Raw genomic sequence first — 14,261 nt, forward strand, 5'->3', positions numbered from 1 at the left:
GTGGTCGCCTGGCTGGGCTGGCTAGCTGGATTGCACTGCTGGCTGGACTCACACACTGCGCGCTTGTTGCCCTACACTTTCCCTGTTGCTTGCAGTGCAAAAGGGCTTTCAAGCCGCCGCCGCCTTCCCTCCCTCTCCCACACGACGGCCCTCTACGTCGCGACGGTCTGCAGGGCCCGCCGCCGCGCCCCCCCTCTGGCCCAAATGGTTACCCTGAGTCAATCCAGGATGCGGTGCGGTGCGCGCAACCTCCTGGCTTGTTGTCCCCGCCCGCCCGTCGCCCGCCCGCCCGTGCCCGCGCGTCGTTGCCCCCGCCGCCCGCCGCCCTTGTGCCCGTCCACCAACTGGAAACTTGAAACCCTGAGTAATACCCTCCCATACAAATATTTTGGCCGCCGCGCCGCCCCCGCCCCGCCCCAGCCGCCTTTTTTCTCTGCCACCCCATTAGAAGCGCCCCCAAACTGACTGCAAACTGGACTGCTTACTGCCAACGCGCCATCACTCCCGGTGGCACATGTCGCATTAGTCGCCCCTGACGCGCATCACCCTACAAGCATCCTCCCCCCCCCCTCCCCTGGCACAACAGACGTACTACCAAATAGCGCAAATCCCCCATGTTTCGCGTAGACAAAGTCAAAGACGCGACGTGCTCCTCGACTAAGGACTTTTGCCAGCGCGTCGTGAAAAAGGTGTACACCCCCGTCTTGCCAAGTCTCTTGCGCCTCAGGATACAAGACCTAAACGTCACACATTCTCAGATGCTGCCGCAGCTCCATACTGCTCCCACAGCGACGACGCGGTCATACCCACGAAACACAAGCCCTGCCCCCTTTCACATACATGGTCTTGGTATTATCCTCCTACGCCCACCGCCCACCGCCCAGACTTTTGTCAGCTGCCGTGGCCGTGTCGTGTAGCAGATCATCATCAGTGCGGGATAACGACATGGCGTTGGATAGTGGCAGTGGAGGCAGTGGCGGCGGCAATGAGGCAAGCAGTGTCGACTACGGGCAACTGTGATTGAAATTCCTTCGTTTGCCCTGTGCTGGCTGATCAAGACGTAGGCAGTGCGGCAGCGTTGTGGCTGTGGCTGCTAGTAGAGTTTGCGCGCCGCTGCCACCTGCACCTGTAAGGGAGGAAGCAATGTAGCGGCGAGGTTCCCGGCGGGCAGCGGCAACGGCGGCGGCGTCGGCGGCGTCGGCGGCGGACCGAGCCAGCGGGCGCATCAATGCTGTGCAGCGATGGATGGCCTCAATCTGCGCCGCGTCTGCCTGCGCGTCTGCGGCGGTTGCTACCGCAGCCAGGAGCAGCGCGGCGAGTGAAACAAAGGGCGGGTGACATAAGTTCTGCATGAATGGGGTCACGTGATCAAGTCTCTCACGGTGGACCCAGATCGTGTGGGCGGCGGTTCGACGTCAGTGTGCGAGTGGGACAACAACATTGCTTCGAGGAACCCGATCACTGTCTCCACCAGCTCGCGCAGCTCGCGACCACACGACAATGGCCCTTGCCCTCGCCCTGCAAGCATGGGACACGCCGACGACATCGGCAGAAGGTGCTCGGCGGTACGATGAGATTGCACGGGTGAGTAACTGGAGGAGCAACTTGAACTGACATCCCAGGCGACCGAGATCGCCCAGGCGCATCTCTTCCCCCGCGACATTGCCACCTCGCACCGTTCTCGTAGGTGCCAACTTCTTTCACGATTCACCTATCTGACATATGCAGATGAGAACCGCAACGTCGCCGCGGCATTCGCTGTGCTCCGCTCGGCTGGCAAGCTGCCCGAGCTGCATCAGGACTTTACAGGTGAGCTATGAGGAGGAAAGCAAGCTGACAGCAGACGCGGTCGAGTCGAGATTCTTCCTCGTCAGGCAGGATATTGGGCGGTACTTTGCAGCTCTGCAGGTGGGTGCAAAAGCCGCAAAACCCGATTGAGTACCCACTGACTCTCCAGGAAACCACCGCCGTCTCGGCACACCCCCAAACCTCCACCATCATGGTCGAGCTCCTCGAGCGCCTGTCGGGCTGGCAGAGAGTCTGGGGTCTCCCCCTGCGCGCATTTGAAGAGTGAGCCCATCCGGCGTTCCAGCTAACCCCAGCGCGAAAATCATGAACTCGTTCACGACGCTGTTCCAGCACCTGGTGTACGCTGCCCTCCCCGCCTCCTTCCCCGATCACCTGCGCTTCTTCCTCCAAGAGTCGTTGGCCGGCCTCCCTCGCCAGGACGACGACGATCCCAAGCCGTCACGCAAGAAGCAGAAGGTCGCCGCGCCGTCGCCCCACCTCCACCGCTTGAGCGTGTTTCCGAGATACGCGACGACCCTCATGCGCGTGGCGTACGACGAGATTGAGAAGATTGCCAAGGAGGAGACGGGGATGGGGTGGGAGGAGCGCAGGCTGGCACGCGCACGCCAGCGCGTATCCGACACCGTCGTCAGCTGGATCTCTGGCGTCTTTGAGAGTAGGTGGAGGTTCTGGGATTGAACAATAAGACCTAACCACCGCCGCAGCAAACAGCAACCCCCAGGACATGCTCAGATCCATGTACTCGCGCTTCGACTACTACCTGTGCAAGTCGTTCTTTGAGATCAGGTGAGGGAAGGCCTGGGAGGGTGGAGGCCAGCGCTGACGTACGCAGAACCGACGAACTCTTCGACATCATTGTCGACTTTCCCGACTCGCTGGCGGCGCTCGAGGATCTCCGGGTGGGTACCTAGCGCGCCAGAGTCGTACCCACACTGACGCCACCAGGACTGCTTGATAAAGGTTGATCAGCGAGACCAGCTGGTGGACAAGCTCCGCGCTGCGTAAGTCGGACCCACACCCCGCGCTCACGCCCAGCAACCTCAAGCGCCTCCTCCACCCCGGCGCAGAGACCAAAGACGTCATCACTCAGTACATCTCGACGATTCGCTGCCTTCGCATCATCGACCCGCTCGGCGTCCTTCTGCACAAGGTGGCAGAGCCGCTCCGCCGCCACCTGCGCGATCGGCCCGACACCATCCGGTGCATCGTCGCCACGCTCGTTGAGGGAGAGGAGCTGCAGGACGAGAACGACCCAGCGTCGGCCGAGCCACTCGCTCAGACCAACGACCCGACGGTCGAAAAGTTCTGGGACCCGAAGTGGGAGCCCGAGCCCAACGACGCTGCCCCTGGTGAGTCACAGAGTTGGTGCCCGGCTAACGGCGCAGAGTTCCGCACAGGCAAGACTGCCGACATTGTTGGCACGCTCGTCAGCATTTACGAGACGCGCGAGGTTATTGTCAAGGAGCTGCAGGCGTACCTCGCCACACGACTGCTTGCGATCGACGACTATGACGCCGTCAAGGAGGTGCGCACGATTGAGCTGCTCAAGATCCGGTTCGGCGAGGAGGCGCTGCATGTGTGCGACGTCATGCTTAAGGACATGGCGGATTCCAAGCGCATTGACGACCATGTGCATGGGGACATTGAGTCAATCATCCACCCGCTCATCATCTCACGCATGTTCTGGCCGAACCTGCACGCGTCGTCGCTGCACCTCACGCCAAAGCTCGAGCAGGTGCAGGCCGAGTACGAAGCCGCGTTCCACCACTTCAAGCCAGACAAGCGGCTGCGCTGGCTGCAGGAGATGGGCAAGGTTACGATTACGCTCGAGCTGGAGGATCGCGAGGTGACGGCCGAGGCGACGCCGCTGCAGGCAGCAGTGGCCGAGCTGTTCGAGGGACAGGCGAGGTGGTCAGAGGAGGGCATGGGCGACAAGCTTGGTGTGGACGGCGTGCCGCTGCGCAATGCGCTGGCACACTGGGTCGGGCACGGCGTGCTCAAGGAGGACGACGACGGGATGTGGCGGCTGCTCGAGGTGGTCGAGGAGGCGGGCGAGAACCGATGTAAGTGGGGGTGTTTGTGCGACGCTGACGGCTAGCATATGTGCAGGAGGCGGCGGCGCCACTGTTCAAGACGGTCGACGAGCGGCGTGCGCAGCGTGTGCAGATCTACTGGAGCTACATCAAGGGCATGCTGAGCAACCTCGGTCCGCAGAACATTGACACGCTGCAAAAGATGCTGTCGATGATGAAGGACTATGACGGGACGAGGGACGAGCTGGCCATGTTCATGGCTGCGGCCAAGCGGGAGGGGCAGGTTGAGCAGAAGGGGAATGGGACGTGGGTGTTGATGTGACGGGTGTGTATGCATTGTTTAGCGCGCGCTTGTGGTGCGGAGAGGCTGTCCGTGGCCGTGGCCTGGCCGTTGAAGGTGGGCCGTGGTGGGCGTGATCGGCATGCCGCGCGACGATGCGAGGCTGAATGATGCGGGGTATGGAGGCTATCTGGAACGCGGAGGAGAGTAAAGGCTGAATTGTGTCTGTTATCTGGAGTAGCAGGCAGCCGGAGAGGGGCTTTACCCGCGACCGGGGCCAACCAGCGCTTGCGGGTGACGGCGGCGGGTGATGGCGGCGCTGGCGGCGCTGGCGGCGGCGGGCTGCGGCGTTGGGCGGCTAAGGGCGACTCGGGCCTCTACATATGTCGTCGCATTCCTAATGACGCGCGTCAGGTGCAGCTTTGGTCGGGACGGCCAGTAAGGACGCAGGAGCAGCAAATTGAGCCCCACTGCACCACAGCACACAGCACACATACATCTACACTGTCCATCTCGCCATCCGGCGTCACTCCTCCCTCCCTCCTTGTCCTGTGCATAAGCCCGAAGCGACAACGACGACATGCCGCAGCTCTCCCCCTCGGTGCTCAACGCGCCCAACCTCGACCTCCCGGCCCGGCGCCCAGTCCCGACCATGGCCCCGCTCCCAGAGCACAGGAGGGTCAGCTACACCGAAGCGACGCCGCTGCTCTCCGAAGCGCCGCCGAGCGCCGCCGCTGCGGCCCACGCTGCGGCCGCGGCCGGGCAGAGCGGCATCAGCCTCAGCGACGCGGGGCACAAGCACCACGGCGTGGTCGGCCTTAACCGCCCGGCCTCGACACTCAACGAGCTCAAGGTCCTCGTGCGCAACTCGATCCCGCTGACCATGGGCCTCATGCTCGAGAACGCGCTGAATACCATCAACGTGTTGATTGTGGGCCGGCTGGGGCCGGGCGAGCTGGCGGTTGTGGGTAACTCGAGTCTGTTGATCCTCGTCACTGGTGAGTTGCCCTCGGCGGGTCTGGTGCCGGCATGTCGCCTGGCACCCTCCTGCCTCGCTCGCCGCTGCGCGGCTCGCTGACCCCGCAGGCTTCCCCCTCCCCCTCGCAATGGCAGCCGCCTTCACCACCCTCTCAGCCCCCCTCTACACCCAGGTCGACCACCGCTACGTGATCGGCCAGGTGCTCCAGCGCACCATCCTCCTCTCGGTCGTCCTCTCCTTCCTCATCGCCCTGCTGTGGTGGAACGTCGGCCCCATCCTCCTCGCCCTCAAGCAGCCCGAGGAGCTCGTCCACGGCATGAAGATGTAAGCCCACGCCCCTGGCCCAGCTCACACCCAGCTACATGCGCTACGCGTCGCTCCTCCTCCCCGCCCTCGGCCTGTTCGAGAACATGAAGAGCTTCCTCCAGGTCCAGGGCATCATGGCCGCCCCGCCGCTGGTCCTGCTGGCCATCCTCCCCTTCCACACCCTCTTCGCCATCTACCTCGTCCACTACACCGACTTTGGCGCGGCGGGCGCGGCTCTCGCGACCGCCGCGACCATGTGGACGGCTGGCCTCGGCCTCGTGCTCTACGTCTCGCGCACGCGCGCCAAGGAGTGCTGGGACGGCTGGACCCGCAAGGCTTGGGAGGACTGGGGCAGCATTCTGTGGATTGCCGTGCCGGGTGCTTTGGTGAGTGCGCGCGCGAGGTGGCGCCACCCTCAACCCCACGTCCGCCCTCCCTAACCCTCGCGCAGATGTTCGGCTCAGAGTTATGGGCATTCGAAATCATCGCCCTCCTCGCCGGCCGCCTCGGAGCCCACGCCGTCGCGGCCCAGGCCATCATCTCGACCCTCGACAACATTGTCGCCATGGTCCCGTACGCCATCTCGATCGGCATCGCCAACCGAGTGAGTCACCCGCGCACCTCGCCCTCCTAACCCACAGGTCGGCAACCTCCTCGGATTCGGCGCACGGGCAATCAAGCGTGCCAAGATGACGGTCCGCGCGGGTTTCTTCCTCGAGATCCTCGTGTCGGGCACCTGCGGCGCGCTCGTCCTCATCTACCGCCATCAGCTGCCCTACATCTTCACCGACGACAAGGCCGTCGCCGACGTCGCGGCCGCCGCGGCTGTGTTCGTCGCCTCGTATCAGGTGTTTGACGGCCTGCAGAACGTGGGCGCGGCGTGCCTGCGCGCGTTTGGCCGCCAGAACGTCGGCAGCATCATCCACTTTGTCGGCTACTACCTTGTCGGCTTGCCGCTCGGCGCGTGGCTCGGCCTCGGCTCGCCCCACTGGGGCCTGAGCGGCCTGTGGGCCGGCGCGGCGATTGCGCTGGGCTGCACGGCGGCGTCGGAGCTGCTGTTTGCGGCCACGATCAAGTGGGAGGACGAGGTGGAGCGGGTGCAGCAGCGCGAGATTGGCAGTGATTCTGACGAGGAGGAGGAGGAGGCGTAAGGCAGTCGCGAAGCGACTGCCGCGACTCGGTGCCTGCTGGAGAAAAGAGCGAGCCATCGAGGCCATGTAACATAAGCATAGTCGTATTACTGGTGCACATGGTGCATGTTGGCGGGGTGGGCAGGTCGTCTGGCCCAGACTGAGTGCGGTGCCCCTGAAGTCATTAAGACAGCAAATGGCCTAGGGCGAGCGCCACTGACGCCAGCGACGCCAGCGACGCCAGCATTGAGCATGAATAGGCGTGTTTGTTCTGCAGAGAGAACAGTCACGCGGGCAGGAGGCGACTGACGGGGGTCTCGGCGACGACGGCGACGGTGACAGCCGTGGCGAGGGCCAGGCGGCGTCTGAGCTTATACGATGCGCAGCTTAGCGTCGATGGCCGGCGTAGATACCGGCCCGCGGAACGTGCAGTCACCTCCCTCCCATCACTCGTCACATCCACCTTGCTCACCTCGCAAGCAGGCTACCAATCACGACGGCGTCACCACCCCGGCCCTCCCACGCTCCCCGCCAGCGCCGCCCTTGACGACCTCGACCTCCACCCGCCCCCCAGAGCCCAAGGCACGCCGTTTCGGCGGCGCAACCTGTCAACAAGGGTTAGTGACGACACGGTTCCAGGTTCCCAGACATTGCGCGGACGAGCGACACGATTACGCCGGCTGGCTCTGCCTCGCTCTTGCCATCGCATCATCGACGACTGACACGCCTTGAACAGGCGCGAGGCTGAGTACCCAACCACGACCCCCACCCCCGACGACGGCCATGCGCCTCACCCTCGGCACCCACACGCTCGACCTCGCCTCGCTCCGCGCGCCGCTGCACCTCCTCACCGGCCGCCGCGCGGGGTTCCGCGTCCTCCTCGTTGTCCTGCTCCTCTTGCTGCTGTTCGTCGCGCACCCCTCGCCGCCGCTCCCGCCGAGCTATGTGGCCGAGTACCGCGTCGAGGCGGGCCTGCCGCAGCATGACTATCGGTTGAGCTTTCCCGAGGGGCGGTATGGGCGGTTTGTAAAGTAAGTCGAGCGAGCGGCATAGGATTGGAGCGAGCGCAGCGAGCACGCTCTCGCCTTCGAGCGAGCGTAGCGAGCGAGCGACAGATTCTCTGCGAGCGCCAGCGAGCCAGTGTCCACCCTCGAGCGAGCGCAGCGAGCGAGAGCCGGATCTTCGGCGGGAACCGAGGACCGTGCTCGCGAGCGCTTGGTCGTGCTCGTGAGCGCGCGGGTACCAGCGGTGAGGATGGTCGATGGCGGTGCGATGCCCGCTCCCCGACCGCCGCGAGCTCTGCTCCTGCGTGGGAGGCGAGGGACGGGGCGTTCGCCTCGAACCACGGCCGTGCGGCTGTCGTCGAGGTGCCCAGCACTGGCGTCTGCCGCTTGCGACCGCTAGACACCCCACAGAGGCCCCGCTCACACCCCAGGTTCGACGTGCCCAAAGGAACAGGCTTCAACCACCAGCTGCAGCGGGTATTGTAAGTCGTCGGCCCACCTGACACCCCCGCTCACGCCACGCCCAGCCTCCAGCACCACGTCGCCTTCACCGCAAACCGCTCCCTAGCCTTCGAGCCCTACGTCGAGGCCGACACCCTCCTCCCCGTCCTCTTCGACAAGTGGCCGTGGCGGAGCGCGCGCGTCCCGCTCTCGGCGTACGTCGCCAACGTGATCAGCGGCTTCGAGCGCCACTACCACGCACCACGAGCCGTCACGGCGTCCTTCTACGACTCGGTGTGCCCCCGCTCCCGGCAACGGGTCATCACGCTCAAGACGGACGCCAACCCGAACGGCGAAGTCACCCTGTCGGCCGACGGCAAGACGCGCCTCCACGAGCTGAATAGCTTGCTCGATGACAGCGCCAACTGTATCCGCATCAAGGGCGAGGTGTTTGACGACGAGTAGGTTGAGGCCCGGACCCCGCTGACGCCAGATTCTTCGACTCGAAAGCCGCCGTCGACATTGCCGACACGCTGGCCAAGTCACCCGTCATGCAACACTTCAGCTTCTCCCCGCGCGTGCTCGGTATCCTAAACCGCATGATGCCCGCAATCGCGCCCCACAGCGCGAGCTACGACGTCGACCGCATCGTCAACTCGCGCATCAAGTACATCATGCCCAAGAACCCGTGGTCGCACATCCTCGCCCTCCACCTACGCCGCGGCGACGGGTGGGAGGAGGCGTGCGAGGAGAAGGGAGAGCGGAGCGCGTACGTGACCCCGCCGTTCGTCGCTCACACCCCCAGCCCCTTTGTATCGTGGAACAAGCTACCCAAGCTGCCAGGCAACGAGAACGTGCCCCCGCCAGCAGATATGGTCGAGGATACCCGCCTGGGGCTGTACAAGGCCAAGTGCCTGCCCGACGTCAAGGCGATCATTGCGCGCGCCCGCCGCATGCGCAAGAACCACCGGCTCCTGAGGACAATCTACCTGCTCACCGACGCGCCAGACGACTGGACAGAAGACGTCCGCCGCTGGCTCGCGAGCGACGCGTGGGACCAGGTGTTTGTCGGCCGCACAGACGTCTACCCCGACTTCCAGGACCGCGAGGTGGGGCCCGCGGTCGACATGGAGGTCGCACGGCGGGCCGGCGTGTTTGTCGGCAACGGGGTGAGTGGCCGCCCCGAGTGCTTGTGTCTGACCCCCCAGTTCTCCACCACATCCGCGAACATTGTCCTGCTGCGGACACGCGACAACATCCACCCAGACCTCACCCAGTTCTGGTAATAGACGGACACTTGGGCCGGACAGCGCATATGTACACGTACACATACTTCATGGATCATTGTGAGGGTGCGGGTGGCGGGTGGCGGGTGGGTGGGTGTGGCACTGGGCTGTGATTCGGGATGTGCCACCACGCGCTTCACTCGGCGAGGTCCACCTTGCCAACTAGCCAGCGGTTCGGCACTCAGTACTCAGTGGCTGCATGACATGTGGCTCGACCCCCGGCCTCCTCTTTGACCAAATTCCCGCCAGCCCACACGACCATGCGGCTCGCCTCGCCTCGCCCACGCCCCGTCCAGTGGATCTCTCCTCCAGCCTGGCCACGAGTCGCCGTCTCAGTTTCGTCTCAGTTTCGTCGCTCGCTCACTGCTGATCCGCTCTTCGCTCTCGCCATCCTCTCACCAGCCTCGCAACAACTCGTCGACTCTCGTCCACTTCGTACCCCCCCTCCCCCCATAAACCTGCTCCTCTTCTCATCCCATCAACCCACTCTCCTCGTCGCGACGTGAGCCCCACACCTCCAGCCTCCCAGGAGTTGTCAGTCGGGCATGCTGTTGAACGGATCTGCGCGCTACCCCCCGTGAACACACAGCGCCTGCGGGCTGGGCGGCTGGTGTTACATACGCCCGACGCCCGACGCCCGCGCTCTCCCCTCATCTCTGCGCCCGCACACTGCGCATTGTCCCGTTCCCACTTGTCGACGTGGCCTGCTCGCCACCCTGTCACTGGACTGGGATATAAGGCTATCAGCCCCGCGAAAACTCTTTCTTCCTCTCCCTCTCTCATCCCACACTCGCTTTCCAACTCGGCGTCGACGACCACCCACCCGCCACGACACTAGACACTCACTCGTCCTAGATGTCCACTCACTTGCGTATTCACACCCTCTATCACACCTTACCCGACATTGCACCCGTACGTCTCCGCCCACACCTTTGCAGCCACCGAGCTCACCAGGCAATCTCTGTTGAGACCGAGTGGCTGCTCTGCCTTGCCTCTACGCCCTCTCGCCTTCGGCTGCCTGTGTCCTCCCGCCGCCATACTCTACGATCCATCAAGGCTCCCCTCACCTCACACCAGCCTTCCCTCCTCAACCCAACTGCGACGTCTGCGCCCGCTATCATCGGTAAGAAGGCAAGGACGAGCCCTGACTGTCACACGCCAAACACATTCTGCCACCACACGGGGCGTGGCGTACGCCCAAAGGACGGGCGCCGATCAATTTGACAGAAGAGGCCCCTATAGCTCAGTGGTAGAGCGCGTCACTCGTATAACATCTTCGATATGATGAGGTCGGTTGTTCAATCCAGCCTGGGGGCATCTCCTTTTGCCATTTTGCCTTTACCCTACTGCTTCCCCTGGCTGTTGCGGTTTTCCAACGGCATTGGGCCGGCTTTGCGACGTAACCGGGGAAATTGCTTCCGCTCCGAGAGCGGTGAACCCGAGCATGCCCGTGTGGTGGGACGTGAGCCAGGCGCCGGTGGGTGCAGGCGGCCAGGCGGCGCTTGGCGCTGCCAGCTACTCGTCACTCGCCGGAAATGTCAGGCAGGACGGTGTGTTGTTTACAGCTAGACGCTTATGCATGGGCTCGGCGCGCGCGTGGGGTGGCATCGTGGGGCAAAACTCGGAGCCACACGCGCCGTAGTCCAGCGTCGTGCGACACGCGAGGAGACAGACGCGCGACGCCAGCCGCAATAACTTACCGGAAAGGTGGAATCTGCGGAGTGTGACTGTTGGCGCGCGCCGTTCTCTCGGAACTTGTCAACGCCTGGCTTGCTGGGTGGGACCGTGTGCATCAGACACAGCAACGTACGCTCGCAGCAGCAACGACACTCGTCTGCATCTCGCCATCACCCCATTACTCATTGTCCATCACCCCTCTCGCCTATCCCAGTTCCGACGCCGTCGTCAGGCAGCCCAGGCCCACCAAAGTCGCCGCCGCCCACCCAAACAGTCACCCGTCGATCACCCTCCCCCGCGGGCACAAAATCCTCCAACCACATTGCACGCCGTCGTCTCCACCACCCATCCCACCACCACGCCCAACCCCCTCTCACACCACCTACCCCGCGCGGCGAGGCACACTGTCGGCCCCATTTCGACTGCCGGGAGGGCGAGGAAGCGGGTGGGACGCCGAGGACGACTACCACGACCTCGACTGGGCGCAGGACAGCCGCGTGTCGCTCTACATCAACGCGACGTCCGAGCCCGTCAGCCTCGCGCCCAGCTCGCAGGCGACTGCCGCTGCTACGCCTGACGCTCCCCCGAAGCCGCCCCCAGAGTACTTTGACGGCGTGTGGAGCAGCACGTGCCACATGCCGTACGTGAGCCCGCAGGACCTGCTGGCGCACGTCAAGGCGGCCAAGGACGCCGGCAAGGCTGCGTCGGCGGCGCGCGCCCCGACCTTTGCGCCGCCCGCCGTCGGCCTCCTGGCGCCGGTGTCCCTCGCGCCGGTCACGTCCAAGCCCAAGCCGAGCACGCCGCGCCCGATCGACGAGCTGGCCCGCGCCCTGTCCAACACGCACTTTGAGCTCTCGCCCGCCCCGTCCACCCGGAGGCCAGCCCGCCTCGCGTCGGACCGCTCGGTCCCCGGCCTGACGTACGCTGCGAGCGCTGGATCCGACGACTCGGTCCAGACGGTGCCCGACGAGCTCGACGCCGCCGCCGCCGACCTCGAGATTGAGATTGTGCCGGCGAGCGCCGCCCCGCCAACCATCGACCCATTGTTGCTCAAGGCGTACCGCAAGGGCGTGTACACGTTCACCAAGGGCAGATACGACGCCGTCAAGGCGCGCGAGGCGTGGGTCGCGGGCACGCCGGCGTAGAGCAGCGGGCGGGCCACGCCAGGCCATCATGATTCATTGATTCGTCGCATGTTGTAGCACCACGATGCGTTATGCAGTTTTGTTGATACGGGTGGGTGTGCGCACGTTTGACTCGACTCGGCGCCGCGCCGCGGCGCGGCGTCTGCCCGCGGCGAGGCCGAGGCCGCCGGCAGTGGTGCGGGTGTGCTGCTCCCCTGAATGGAACTCCGTGTGGGGTGGGGAGGGGTGGGAAGTCGGAGTGGGCACGGTGTATCGCGAGCTCCACTCGGGCGGTGTACGTCGAGTGTCAGCTGGATCGGTTCCAGCATGCTTCGGATCGAGCATCGGCGCTATACCCCGAGACGAGCCTCGCAACGCCGAGGGTGGAGCGTTCAGATCGCCACGGGCGAGTGGCTGCTCCGTCCAGCTTCTCCCCCTCCTCCTCATACCGCACCCCTCCCCCCTCCCGTGCAACCCGATACATGCCTACGCCCCAACGACAAGCCGCAGCGCATCGTCCCCCTCAGCCCCGATAATCTCGCGCACCACCACCCGGTCCCGGTCCCACACCCCCTGGAGCCAGTACGCGTCGCCCCGAATCCGCGCCCAGCACTCCTCGATCGTGGGATACCGGTAGATCATGACGCTGCCCGCCATGCCGTCGTGCTGCGCCTGCGGCGTGAGGCGCTCGGCCGCGTGGTGGCTGTGTGCGTCGTCGACGAAGGCGCGGCCGAAGACTGGGGGGCGTGAGCGCCACCACGACAAGCACCACCCCGAAGTACAACCCCGACAAGGCTGCCCCATCCCTCCCCCTCCCCCCCGCGCCCCGCCACTCACCCGTCGTCCCGGCCTTCTTGCCAGCCGCACTGGCGCTCACGTGCGCCTGCCGCTCTTGCATGCGGCCTGCGAAGTTGCCCTCTTTGTCGGGGCAGTAGGCGAGGTAGAGGGGCATTGTGGGGGCGGGTCTGTCGGGGTTGAGGATTCGGTCGGGCTTGGGCGGTCTGCGGTATTGCACTCGGGTTGCTTCTCGTCGCGTACAGCTAGCGTGTCCTCGTCGCGGCCAGTCAATACAGTGACCCCCATCACCCCCCCGCACCTTTATACCCCCCGGACCCCACCACCGGGCAGAGTGGCACCGGCCCTCCGGAGATGAGTGCGCCGGCGCCGGGCCTTCCGACCCGAGCGCCCCGACCCCGCTGCGTATCGGATTAGATTGTGGTGGGGCCAGCACGCATGCTTGCTCGTACGGTCCTGACCAGTGCGCGCTGGGATCGGAGCGTCCGGTGGCTCGTTGGGTTGGGCAGGTGCCACTGCACTCTGGCCTGGCGGACAGGGCACAGATCTGCAGAAATGCAGAGGGTGATCTGTCCGCGGAGGCAGTGGCACTCGCGGTGATCACGTCACACGATCATCTGCATCCTTCGTGCGCCCCGCCCCTCGGCCATGGCGCTACTCGTGACGAACACTGCGGGGAAGCACTCGGGCTACGGTCGCGCTGACGACATGTTATGGGCGCGTGAACTTGGGAACTGGGAGTCACTTGACCAGCAGCGCGGTGAGAGGCCCCGCGGGGGATAACGCGCACTGCCGAGGTTGGGGGAGACGAAGCGGCATGCCTTTAGTGCAGACACGTAGCCAGGCCACGGCGCCGACTACCCTCGGCGTGGCTCGGCTTCGACTGCCACGAGGGGCGCTCGGCTTCCTTAGCAGCCGTCCTTAGCCACTAGGGCCGCCAGGCGCATGCCACCGACTGGAAGCCATGGCATGAGTTACCAGTACTCGTTGCCAACGAAGCTTTGTGTTCAAGGAGTTGCATAGGCGAGAACGATGATAGTAGAGGTCAAAGATCGAGGTGGGGCAGACCGTGTGGTCGACTCGGCGTCGAGAGCTCAAACACAAGCCAACTCTGCTAGAAACGCACAAGGCGATGCACAAGCGACATCAGGCGGGCGCACGAGGGCGAGCGACGCGGGGGCAGAGGGTGGGACCAGGGTGAGGTGGTAAAGGCAGAGGGTGATCAGTATCGTGGATCGTGATTTGCGTTTCCCGACGCCAGTCGAAGACGTCAAGTATGTTGCGCCCCATCCACAATCATCAAAGGCATTGTGGCGGAGTGGTTAACGCGGTTGACTCGAAATCAACTTCCTTCGGGAGCGCATGTTCGAATCATGTCAATGTCGTACAAATTCACC

General features: G+C 64.6%; 5 protein-coding genes and 1 non-coding gene across 6 annotated transcripts; 5 read left to right on the plus strand and 1 right to left on the minus strand.

Annotated features, from left to right (window-relative positions):
- Window positions 1-1,500: 1,500 nt before the first annotated feature.
- Window positions 1,501-4,164, plus strand: Q8F55_008589 (uncharacterized protein; the record flags this gene model as incomplete). The annotated part of the gene is made up of 12 exons (XM_069356983.1): window positions 1,501-1,584; window positions 1,623-1,683; window positions 1,729-1,809; window positions 1,844-1,908; window positions 1,958-2,070; window positions 2,103-2,464; window positions 2,514-2,595; window positions 2,642-2,708; window positions 2,755-2,810; window positions 2,845-3,158; window positions 3,195-3,872; window positions 3,908-4,164. The coding sequence occupies 12 exons, from the start codon at window positions 1,501-1,503 to the stop codon at window positions 4,162-4,164; spliced, it is 2,220 nt and encodes a 739-aa protein (XP_069204920.1).
- A 538-nt stretch (window positions 4,165-4,702) lies between these two features.
- ERC1_3 (ethionine resistance protein) lies at window positions 4,703-6,558 on the plus strand (the record flags this gene model as incomplete). Its single annotated transcript, XM_069356984.1, has 5 exons — window positions 4,703-5,120; window positions 5,209-5,425; window positions 5,460-5,793; window positions 5,859-6,011; window positions 6,049-6,558. The coding sequence occupies 5 exons, from the start codon at window positions 4,703-4,705 to the stop codon at window positions 6,556-6,558; spliced, it is 1,632 nt and encodes a 543-aa protein (XP_069204921.1).
- Window positions 6,559-7,320: 762 nt separating this feature from the next.
- On the plus strand, window positions 7,321-9,268 carry Q8F55_008591 (uncharacterized protein; the record flags this gene model as incomplete). Its single annotated transcript, XM_069356985.1, has 6 exons — window positions 7,321-7,568; window positions 7,973-8,023; window positions 8,069-8,443; window positions 8,476-8,751; window positions 8,788-9,151; window positions 9,191-9,268. 6 exons carry the CDS (start codon window positions 7,321-7,323, stop codon window positions 9,266-9,268), a joined length of 1,392 nt encoding a protein of 463 aa, XP_069204922.1.
- Window positions 9,269-10,549: 1,281 nt separating this feature from the next.
- On the plus strand, window positions 10,550-12,090 carry Q8F55_008592 (uncharacterized protein; the record flags this gene model as incomplete). The annotated part of the gene is made up of 2 exons (XM_069356986.1): window positions 10,550-10,557; window positions 11,388-12,090. The coding sequence occupies 2 exons, from the start codon at window positions 10,550-10,552 to the stop codon at window positions 12,088-12,090; spliced, it is 711 nt and encodes a 236-aa protein (XP_069204923.1).
- A 465-nt stretch (window positions 12,091-12,555) lies between these two features.
- On the minus strand, window positions 12,556-13,021 carry Q8F55_008593 (uncharacterized protein; the record flags this gene model as incomplete). The annotated part of the gene is made up of 2 exons (XM_069356987.1): window positions 12,556-12,806; window positions 12,907-13,021. The coding sequence occupies 2 exons, from the start codon at window positions 13,019-13,021 to the stop codon at window positions 12,556-12,558; spliced, it is 366 nt and encodes a 121-aa protein (XP_069204924.1).
- Window positions 13,022-14,168: 1,147 nt separating this feature from the next.
- Q8F55_008594 lies at window positions 14,169-14,249 on the plus strand. The gene has a single exon. It is a non-coding gene; the product is annotated as a tRNA-Ser (tRNA).
- The last annotated feature ends 12 nt before the right edge of the window (window positions 14,250-14,261 follow it).

Source organism: Vanrija albida (genome assembly GCF_041260175.1).
Source record: "Vanrija albida strain AlHP1 chromosome Unknown contig_7, whole genome shotgun sequence".
In the NCBI taxonomy this organism is placed as follows: Eukaryota; Fungi; Basidiomycota; class Tremellomycetes; order Trichosporonales; family Trichosporonaceae; genus Vanrija; species Vanrija albida.